An 11,717-nucleotide genomic window follows, 5' to 3' on the forward strand; every position below is an offset into this window, starting at 1 on the left:
TAAGGGTGTATCTATGGCTAGTAACAGCCCATTACTAACTTTAGCATATGACTTGTACAGTGTATGGATTACTGTCACAATTAAGTCTGGATAGACACTGATATCATTTGTCCTATTTCTATCAGAAATGGAGATTTATTATGATCTGATGATAATTCCAAATGAAGAGATGTCCATGTAGTGAATATGAGAAGTCGTTTAGCATATAGAAAACAATTAATTAGACATCGCTATTAATTTGTAGACTTACACTAGAAATCTTACTCTATGGTCAACATATTGGCGTTTTGGTTGAATTTTATTGGTCATTAAAGAAAAAAATATGCATAAGCCAATTGTGTCGTAAATGTCGAAGTTTGAGACATAAATTAATTATAATTAATTATTCATGGGTCCTGCTGGAGAACAAAGGGTATATTTTAGAAGAAATGACTGTGAAATGCCTTAAAATGACACAAACTAGTTCATACATTTGCATTATCTACTACATTTTTGAGGAAGTACGAAATTAAATGTCAGAGAAATTCATGAAAGTAGTGACAGGACAGGTCCTGAGTGACATACCGAATTAATAATTGGGCAGCTATAAACTTTGATTAGGTATGTCAGAGTTATGTGACAGGGATGTCATTCGGGAGAGAAATTCACAGCTTTCTACACTTTTTCCCCCCTTTGGACTGTCAGTGTATTTCATGTCTATTTTACCGTTTTTTGTAGCATTTCTTCCTTCTTTATTTATATGTATGTATGTTGTAGCATCATAATTTGATAGGTTAAATTTACACATAGGGTTGGGGATCAAAATATGTTTTGGTGCTTCACAGCAAAAACTTCTTTAAATGCATCATAATTTTTTACTCATTTCAATAACCTTGTTGGACTTTCCTGAAAATCGCTTTGATCAGTCTCTCGATCCTCCACCATATTTCTATGGGCAAAAAATGAAATAAAATAAAATAAGTTTAATTTAATTGATTATGGAAGTTGTTAAGATTCTCAAAAGGGAGATAATCCAATGGTCATCTTATACTGGTAGATTTAGACACAGAAAATTTGGTCACTTAAGTGCAGTGGGTCACCTGACTTAACCAAACCCTACTAGACTTGTAAAATCTAGCAGGTCTCTTACACTAGAATTCTAGTAGACTTCTGAAATTCAGTGGGTCACCTGACTTCTACCAGAATCTTATTAGACTTCTGAAACCCTGTGGGTCACCTGACTTATACCAGAATCTTATTAGACCTCTGAAACCCTGTGGGTCACCTGACTTATACCAGAATCTTATTAGACTTCTGAAACCCTGTGGGTCACCTGACTTATACCAGAATCCTACTAGACTTAGAATCGACTGAGCATTGTAGAACTAAACTGGACAATGTATAAATTGGCTAAACATTGAATCGACTGAACATTGTATAACTAAACTGGACAATGTATAAATTGGCTAAACATTGAATCGACTGAGCATTGTATAACTAAACTGGACAATGTATAAATTGGCTAAACATTTAATCGACTGAACATTGTATAACTAAACTGGTCAATGTATAAATTGGCTAAACATTGCACAAAATGACTGAATATTGTATAAATTGACTGGAAATAAAACCTAACTGAAGGTTGTCTAGATGGCATGGATAGTGTACAAAATGACTTGATCTACAAAAGTGCAGATTGGCTAAAAACTGTACAAATTGACTCTACAAATGTAAGATTGGCTAAAAACTGTACAAATTGACTCTACAAATGTAAGATTGGCTAAAAACTGTACAAACTGGCTGTGCATTTTATATAGACAGTGTTAATTTAGCTGGGCAGTATATCACCTGAAAACTGGACATTGGTTTAATCAGTAATCCTGTCAGACAAGTATCACCTGGATCTTCTGATTTAGTATTTTGGCATTTACAAGTTAGATCTTCACTATTAATATAGATTATGTGACACGGACACATCAAACTGTCACGCTGTCCCAATGTGACTCATGTCCGACTAAAATATTTATTCTTCAAATCCGTCAATGTTAAAATGTTTTCCATAATTTCTAATATATAAGTGATATTTACCATTTTATATGCATTATAAATATATAAATATATTTGTCATTCTCCATTGTGTATTCGTTTATCGGCAGTGTATGAACAATAATTGATGTATATATACACATATATATATTCAAAAACAAACCGAATAAAAGCTTTGTGTTCATACTTTCAATTAATTATTTAAAAGATCCTAATTAATTTATGAATAGGAAAGTAATATCATGTCACATTCATCATTTTGAGATGTTCTGTGATAACTTGACATAAAGTGAAAATTCATTCTGGACATTTTGCAGTTTGTGAGATGAAAATTGATGAACATTGTTGACATTTTTTGTATGATATATTGGGCTCTCAATCCTAATATTCAAATTTTGGCCGTCAAGAATTTTTGATTGTCATTAATTAAATGTCAGTGTACCAGTTGACTTGAATGATAGAACTATTTTGCCTTTTTCTGTGTATGTATCGAAATGCATGAATATGGATTACTATTTATTAAATCAAATACATGTATAACAGATATATACTTCGTGATGTTGTTTTAGGTGTATAGAGAAGAAAAGATATTTTAGTTGAGATTTAATTACAATACAAAGCAATAAATAAGGTGTATATTAAATAAATGTGGTACTTTAAGACACCACTTAGATACACGATGACCTGCTTAACAATAAAACACAAATTATTTCTGCCAGGAGTAAGAATGACATTAACTAAAATAAGATGAAAGTAACCCATTTTTTTTCTCAGGGATGTAATTGCTTTATAGAGCTTTTTTTTTTTTTTTTGTTAAATAAATATATGATACAAGATTTGTTTGACTCAATATCAAAATACAAATGTCCAAATTATCCATACGTTAGATTGTAGCTGGTAAGGTGTTAACTCTATTTATTTTACAAACATTATGAAACAAGTTATATCAACTTATATAAATCACTTTTATTGGCCTGGATGCAAATATTGGAGAGGTTCCTGAGAAAAACCACAAGGTCGGGAAGGTGACCTCTATACTTTTTCACATCCCATCTGAGAATCAAACCAAGACTACCGAGAATTAGACAATCACCCAAGTGGTTTAAGTTTTCTCAGTCACATCCTCAAGGTGGGGGATGGTTATTTTTCTCCCATCATACTATTTTACATTTAGAAAAGAAAAAAATATTGTAATGGAGCACAGCATGATTGATTTGTTGTCATGATGTCATTGTATTGTTTCTATGACATCATTGCATTGTTGCCAATGCATTCTATCTGTCACACCCTAGAGGTTGACAGAGAAATACACCACCAGGGAACGACAGAGAAATTATACCCTATGGGGTGACAGAGAAATTACACCCAAGAGGTTGATAGAGATATTACACCCTATGGGGGTTACAGATAAATTATACCATATGGGGGTGGCAGAGAAATTACACCCGAGGGGATGACAGAAATTACACCTGAGGGGATGATATATAGAAATTACACCTATTGGGATGATAGAGAAATTACATGGGGGTGACAGAAATTACACCCAAGGGATGACAGAGAAATTACACCCCATGGGGGTGACAGAAATTACACCCAAGGGATGACATAGAAATTGCACCCCTAGGGGGTTACAGAGAAATTACACCTGAGGGGGGTCCTGGGTGACAGGGAAATCTTGAGCTGGTAAAATGGGAGATAAATCAGTGAATGATGGGGGGATTAGATGATGATGATTAAAATTGTAAAACAGCTATGCAACATAATAACCTATGTAAACCTCTTTGTAAAGAACTGTACATTTATATTATGCAATGCCTCAGTAGTGTTATTGAACATTTATTTGTTTATTTCAGGCAACAAAAATCAGGACAAGTTCACTAACAGTGCTGCATACATCAAGGCCGTTTTTAACCACCAAAGCAAGGTCAAGGCCAGCTCTCAGGGGAGAGTACTCCTGCCAGACTACTCCAAATACCTTAAACGGTATGTCATTAATGCCAACTTGATCCAGATTGATGGTGAATCATAATGTAAAATGCTTCTTCCATAGTACCACTTAATGTGATATAAAACAGCTGGAAAAACAATATTTATTTTTAAACTTGTATTTTTTGTTTTTATAAATCCTTAGAGCTACTCTCAAGGACTAATGAATTATTTTTTTACCCAGATTTAACAATGGGCAAGAGTGTAAAGTTAAATACTGCCATGAGCTTGGGTACCGTGAGCACTTCCACTGCATGGACTGCAACTTCCGCGTTTTTGTCAAGAAGGAGGAAATGGTTCGACACTTCAAATGGCACCGCAAGCGGGAAGAGTCGCTACAGCATGGTTTCATGAGATACAGTCCGATGGACGACTGTAGCCAGAAGTTTGTCAGCTGTACTCATAACGGTCGTCAAACTCATTATCACTGCCTCCAGGTAAGTCACGCTTGAAGACATTTTTAGAATGAATACAACAGTGACTGAACTGAGGTACTTCATACAGACAAAATCTGGATGATTGCATCAGTTCCTAGTTCTAATTTTCAGCTGATTACAAAACATGTAATTCCTATCACAGGGATGCTTGTCTGTTAACACTGGCAGTGCTATGAACATTTTAAAGAATTGTAGTGCCGATACAAACGGAATTTCGATGTTGAAAAAATGTCGGCGTTTACCACCGATCGTTGGGACACAAAAATGATACTTCGAGTTATTCGATCATTTTAAGTAGGATTTTTATTGTTGGAACCAAATTTTCACTTCGTATTATCCGAGTTTTTCTAGTTTTCTGAATTCGAGTTTTCCAAGTTTTTTTTACTATGATAAAGAGAGAATTTGGCCAGGACTGACGAGGTACTTCGAGTTAAGCGGGGTATTCGAGTTTTCCGAGTTCGAGTTAACGAAGTTCCACTGTATTTCACAATTATTTCAATTTTCTGTTTCCTGTATAGGGCGGTTGTGACAAGGTGTATATCAGTACATCTGATGTACAGATGCATGCCAACTATCACCGAAAGGACTCAGCCATCATCCAGGAAGGTTTCCAGCGGTTCCGTGCCACCGAAGACTGTGGCACACCATCTTGTGCCTTTTACGGACAGAGGACAACTCACTTTCATTGTCGAAGACCCACCTGTAATTTCACATTCAAAAACAAGGCAGACATGGGTATGTTTTGAGAATAATGAAAGACTTTGTTTTTGTGTGTGTTTAATATTGGTTGTAGTCAAAAGAATTAACACTCCAATAATGTTCTAAAGTTGTCGGATGCTTAATTAAGGAAAATAAAAGGAGCCAAATTGTAAAAATAAATATGTTTGAATGATACAAGGATAAACTACGTTTTAGAGGCATTAGTTCAGATTTCCTTCAAATATTTTTACAGAGAAACACAAAACATATCACCAGAAAGATGAAGTGTTGGCGAAAGATGGCTTCAAGAAGTTTATGAAGTATGAACACTGTGGCTACATGTCTTGTCGTTATTCCAAAGTCAGCAACCACATCCACTGTATACGGTCCGGTAAGTATCTCATTTCTTCTGTAAAGATTGACTTTTTAAAGAAGCTTTATTTTCATGATTTTTGAAGATAACTTAAAAATAACAAAGAACAAGAAATTTGGCAATAATCCACCTCCAAGTTTTAACACTAAAGAGAGAGCTCTTAATGTCATTGGAGTTCAAAATGAGTGCATAAAACAGCTGTTCAAATGACTAAAAAAAAATATCCCCTACTAGTATAACCAGAGGGAACTTCAGGTTTGCACTCCATCAGTCAGTCTGTTTGTTCTCTTGTACAGAACATACCTCATATAGTTTGAAACAAGTAAAATCAGGAGTTGTGTCCCTTGGTTCTCACTACATCTGGTGATAGATTTAGTCTCTTACCATTGCTTAATTTTGTCAGAGATTTTCGAAACCTATATACATGTACTTATTATAAAGTGGTTGATTGACATATTTGAGTACATTCCTAGTTTGAAATAATTATGTCAATTGCATAATTTTTATGATTTTCCTTTGTTAAATATATTTTTACCTTTTTTTTCTATTGCAGGTTGTAATTATGTCCTGCATTCAACAGCCCAGCTGTACTCCCACAAGAGGAAGCATGAGCGCCGCGATTTTGAATCGGCATACAGGAAGTTTCGTGAGGAACAGCAAGACGTTAAGGGAAGTCCAGCTTCTGGTATCATTCAGGGAACAGTGGTAAATTCTGTCTCCAACATGCCACTGATGCCAAACCACCAGCCAATGTCACTTCCTGTAGCCATCAAGCGTGAGGCACTGGAGGATTTTGATTCCAATGACTCGAAAAGATTGAAGACAGGTCAGTCTGGTATGTCATTACCACTTTCAATAAAACAAGAGGCCTTTGATGATTCTGAGAGTAATGAGTCAAAATTCATGCTGGAGGAGCAGTCAGATAATCTAAATGAAAACAGCTTTTCTGATGTTAAGTCCGAATCATCCGAATCAAATAATGCCATGGATGTTTCCCACCACGACCTTGACAGTGACAGCATAAAGGATGACATCTCAGATGTTCCCGACACAACCTACATTGAACCAAAGGCTTCCACAATGGCTGCCCTTAACCTTACTGGGACTAAGCTCAGTGATTCGCTTACATTACCCATACCTGCCATGCAGGTCAAGGACGAAGTCCAAATAAACTCCCCACAGGATGTCACACCTGTCCGACAACAGTTACACCTTCCTGTCCAAATCCCTACCTCAGCATCCTCCATGGCCACACCTCTGGTAGCCCCAGCCTCATCCTCAGCCATATCCCAAACAGTCTCAACTGTAGCTAGTGTACCACTGCCTGCCAGGCCCCCCATCATGGAGAAGCGCGAGAGAGATGAGGCATGGAAAAATTACCTTGTGAGGTAACATATCTATGGTCTTCATGGATAAGAAATTCAGATTCGATAAATATTTCAATTTACATGTAAATTCTTCTAATTTTAAAACAGAATAAACATCCAAACTTCTCTATAAAATTTCATTTCATCAATGAAAAAAAAACTTTAAATCAAATCCAGATTGAATATATATTTCATGCAAACTACTGTAATTATATTAATTATGCAAAAATACTGTAGTAAACCAGGAAACTTCTTCCAAAAGAACTTTGTGAATAGTTAACTGTTGATTGATCTAAGGGAGATAATCACATTATATATGCTGCCATAGTTGAGTTTTATATTTTTCGTTCCTGTGTATTTTTAACCTACGACTGACCCTGTGACATTTGACCTCTGACAGGTACACAGCTAATGACCCTTGTAACTCACGGTGCCAGTACCTATACAAGGATCACTATCACTGTAAAGTAGATGGATGTTTGGTGCTGTTTAAGTCCAAGGATGGGGTCCGGGAACACGCCAGGTAGGAACTTTACTTAATGTCGGTATCTATAGACCATATTGGTCAGTTATCAAATGAAATTGTCAAAAAAGGAAAAAATATTCATCATTCATGGTGGCAATACTTTTGTATTATTATTAAGATTTTGTTAAAAATTTTACAGTGAAATTAATTTTCATGGTCAGTAAATTTTCTTATTATTACACCTTATATAAGGATTTTCATCTTTATGGAAAAATTATCAGTTAGAAAAGGAGATGGGTTATGATTGGAATTTTTTACCACTAACAGATTCCACGAGCTCCAAGACCGGATCACACCAGTGGCTTACCATGTTTATGAACCTCTTCAGGCCTGTCCAAACAGTTGTCAGTACAGCCTAAAGGAAAAACACTACCACTGTATCTGGGTAGGTTTCATTAAGATTTCAGGACACAACCTACTGCAATATTCAATTTAGGGTTATCATGGTCAAGTATTGTTTTGTGAAAAATGAAGTATGCATATTGTTAGTGAAGTTATAGATACATTCTATGTATGTTTCTTTATGTTCTTGATAAACAATGTTTGATGTAAGATGTCACTTCAAAAGCAACCAAAAAATCAGTATATTTTGTGAAAATTGGTTTGTGTATTACATCACTTCTTGATAGACAAAATAAATAAACCTTATGAAAAAATTTAATCTGTCTTTTGTGGATTTTTTTTTTATATATACATGTATATGGGTAAAAAGAGGAAGTACCAAATTAGTTTTGGGATGAGATATTCTAAATTTGTTGGAAGTAATTAGCCTTTTAATCATATGTTCATTCTCCTTTCAGTCTGGTTGTACACATGTTGTGCCTCACATTGGTCCAACATTTGGCCGTTTGGAGCACTATCGGATTCACGAGTATGCCAGGGCATCCCAGGGAAAAACCTATAAGTTTTCTGGGTCTAAACTTGAAGACAGTTCACCTCGACGAAGAGGTCGACCTCCAAAGTACCCAAAAATTGACATCCCAGTCATCCCAAAGGTTGAGCTGACTGAGGAGGAGATAGCCCAATCTACTCGCAAAATTGCCGTCAACAGTGCTGGCCTTCCTAAAGTTATAAATGGATTTAAGATGTTTGAGGAGTGTGAGGAATGTCCGGATGAGTTGTGTATCTATCAACATCAACAACATTACCACTGTGCCCGGCCACGCTGCCACCATGTCACCGACCGGCTTGATGTACTCAACCTGCATGCCAAAGACTTCCATAACTTTGTCACTATTATGGAAGGTTTTGAGTTCTTTGACAGGAATGTCAACTGTCGTCGCAATCACTGCAACAATAATAAAATCAACCGACACTTCCACTGTGTGAAGCCAAAGTGCGACTATTCTTTTGTCAGACACAGCACAATGATGCAACATGACAAGAAACACAAGACAGACAGCCCAGCAGACCTCAAGCCCCTCCCACTGGTCAAAAAGGAGGTGGCTCCCATTACCATGCCAGGGTTCATGCCTGTTATCCCTGCTCTGTCCCCCAGCCCACTAGAGTCAGTCAACAAGGGCATAATCAAGACATCGGGGACTTTCTTCCCCTGGTCGGGCCTGAGTAAAGCTACAGGCACTATGGCTATCCCGACACTAACCACACAGCTAGCTACACAGGTGTCCCCAATCGCTACACTACAGGCCATGCCAGTCGCTGTATCCAACATGGCACTGGTTGTCCCGACTGTAGCCACCGTGAGCTCTGTGGCCTCGCCTGTTCTCACTCAAGGACTGGTTGGAGGAAGCGTTCCACTGTCTGTATTACTACAGCAGAAGGGAAGTAACTCTGTTCCACGACGCAGCTGGCAGGAACTGAAGGAAAGTATGCACTTTGACATCAACCAGAATTGTGGTAGACCATTCTGTAAATTGAAGAAGAAAGATCATTTCCATTGTTTTGACTGTAACCAGGCTTTCTCCGACCCATCGCGACTTCGCATTCACATCTGTAAACATGGCATTAAGATCAGCAAGAGTGAAGAAAATCTTTCGGCAGCAGCCCCTGCTTCTGTCATAATGCAGACAAAGGCCCTGTCAACAGGGAACGGGAATTGCCCACCAGAAGGTGCCCACCTTTCTGACCCAGACGAAGAAGAGGAGGATGAATTAAATGGGTCCTCGTCATTGAATCTGGAATTCTCAACATTTTCTACCATGATTGCAAAAGCTCAGCAAGCCCATGCTACAAGTGCACCACCCCGCATCTACCAACGACAGTGATTCTGGACTTGGCTTCTCCGGTAAACTTGTCATCGATGATAGATTTCAGGAGGAGAAAAGTTCCGATATTCTAGACAGCAATGATAACAGTTTAGATGATGGGAAACAGGACGATCTGAAGGACGGAGCATCAGGGCGCAAGTCTGGACGAAAAAGAACGGCAACTAAACACAATGATTTTGTGGACAGTAATTCAGTTGTTATAAAGCAGAAGAAAAGTTCAAGCCCACGAAGTGGGAAGGATGATTCCATCCCGGAAGGTTATACCCGTATCAAACAGAAAGAGGATTGCCACTATGAAAAGTGTGCTTACCGCCAAGGTGTGACACACTTCCACTGTATCCGTGAAGATTGTGGATACAGCTTCAGCGATCGGTCACGTCTCATACAACACACCCTTAGACACGAACGTATTGATAGTCTGACTGGCGGAGAGATGAGGCAGTACCGCATGAACCAGTCGTGTAACATGGGAGAGTGCGAGTACCAAGGCAAGGCGTCCCACTTCCACTGCCTGAAGTGTGATTACTGCTGCACAGACTCAAGTAAGGTCCTCACCCACCGTAAGCACCATTCCAAGATGGACAGCATCAGTTCGCAAGGGTTTGTGAAGGCGTCGGTTGATGAGGAATGTGGCGTGACTCTTTGTCAGTATAACAGGAAGCAGACCCACTACCACTGTAACCGCACTCCGTGTAATTACGCTGTACTAGGCCCTGCCCAGATGTCCTCGCACAAAATCAAACATGCTAGCTAAGATTTTAAACATTTCGCAAAAGTAACTAGAACTCAAACATTCCTTGATAGTAACTTAAATTCAAACATACCTCAATAGTAACTAGAATTCAAACATTCCTCAAAAAGTTACTGCAAACTTCACATGATGAGCTTTATGTTAAAGTGTCATCTTTTGTCTTTTTGATGGTGGTGAAGTTTAATACATCTGGTTGAATTAGCGTTACAGCCTGGCTGGTATATTGTCAACGTCTGTCAATACATTCCAATGTGTCTATAGCATTACAGCCTGGTCGGTATATTGTCAACGTCTGTCAATACATTCCAATGTGTCTGTATAACATTACAGCCTGGCTGGTATATTGTCAACGTCTGTCAATACATTCCAATGCGTCTGTATAACATTACAGCCTGGCTGGTATATTGTCAACGTCTGTCAATACATTCCAATGTGTCTGTATAACATTACAGCCTGGCTGGTATATTGTCAACGTCTGTCGATACATTCCAATGCGTCTGTACAACATTACAGCCTGGCTGGTATATTGTCAACGTCTGTCAATACATTCCAATGTGTCTGTATAACATTACAGCCTGGCTGGTATATTGTCAACGTCTGTCAATACATTCCAATGTGTCTGTATAACATTACAGCCTGGCTGGTATATTGTCAACGTCTGTCAATACATTCCAATGCGTCTGTATAACATTACAGCCTGGCTGGTATATTGTCAACGTCTGTCAATACATTCCAATGCGTCTGTATAACATTACAGCCTGGCTGGTATATTGTCAACGTCTGTCAATACATTCCAATGCGTCTGTATAACATTACAGCCTGGCTGGTATATTGTCAACGTCTGTCAATACATTCCAATGCGTCTGTATAACATTACAGCCTGGCTGGTATATTGTCAACGTCTGTCGATACATTCCAATGTGTCTGTACAACATTACAGCCTGGTCGGTATATTGTCAACGTCTGTCAATACATTCCAATGTGTCTGTATAACATTACAGCCTGGCTGGTATATTGTCAACGTCTGTCAATACATTCCAATGTGTCTGTATAACATTACAGCCTGGCTGGTATATTGTCAACGTCTGTCGATACATTCCAATGTGTCTGTATAACATTACAGCCTGGCTGGTATATTGTCAACATCTGTCAATACATTCCAATGCGTCTGTATAACATTACAGCCTGGCTGGTATATTGTCAACGTCTGTCAATACATTCCAATGCGTCTGTATAACATTACAGCCTGGTCGGTATATTGTCAACGTCTGTCAATACATTCCAATGTGTCTGTATAACATTACAGCCTGGCTGGTATATTGTCA

General features: G+C 38.1%; 1 protein-coding gene across 1 annotated transcript in view; it reads left to right on the forward strand.

Moving 5' to 3' along the window:
• LOC117345007 (zinc finger protein castor homolog 1-like) overlaps positions 1–10,663 on the forward strand; it is a 30,566-nt gene extending 19,903 nt beyond the window's left edge. Inside the window, 9 exon segments of the mRNA XM_033907927.1 lie at positions 3,879–4,008; positions 4,196–4,448; positions 4,967–5,183; positions 5,401–5,538; positions 6,074–6,908; positions 7,288–7,410; positions 7,681–7,798; positions 8,214–9,608; positions 9,610–10,663. Coding sequence (XP_033763818.1) covers positions 3,879–4,008; positions 4,196–4,448; positions 4,967–5,183; positions 5,401–5,538; positions 6,074–6,908; positions 7,288–7,410; positions 7,681–7,798; positions 8,214–9,608; positions 9,610–10,395 — 3,995 coding nt within the window. The 3' untranslated portion in view covers positions 10,396–10,663.
• Positions 10,664–11,717: the final 1,054 nt, after the last annotated feature.

This window comes from Pecten maximus, chromosome 16 (genome assembly GCF_902652985.1).
Source record: "Pecten maximus chromosome 16, xPecMax1.1, whole genome shotgun sequence".
Taxonomy (NCBI): domain Eukaryota; kingdom Metazoa; phylum Mollusca; class Bivalvia; order Pectinida; family Pectinidae; genus Pecten; species Pecten maximus.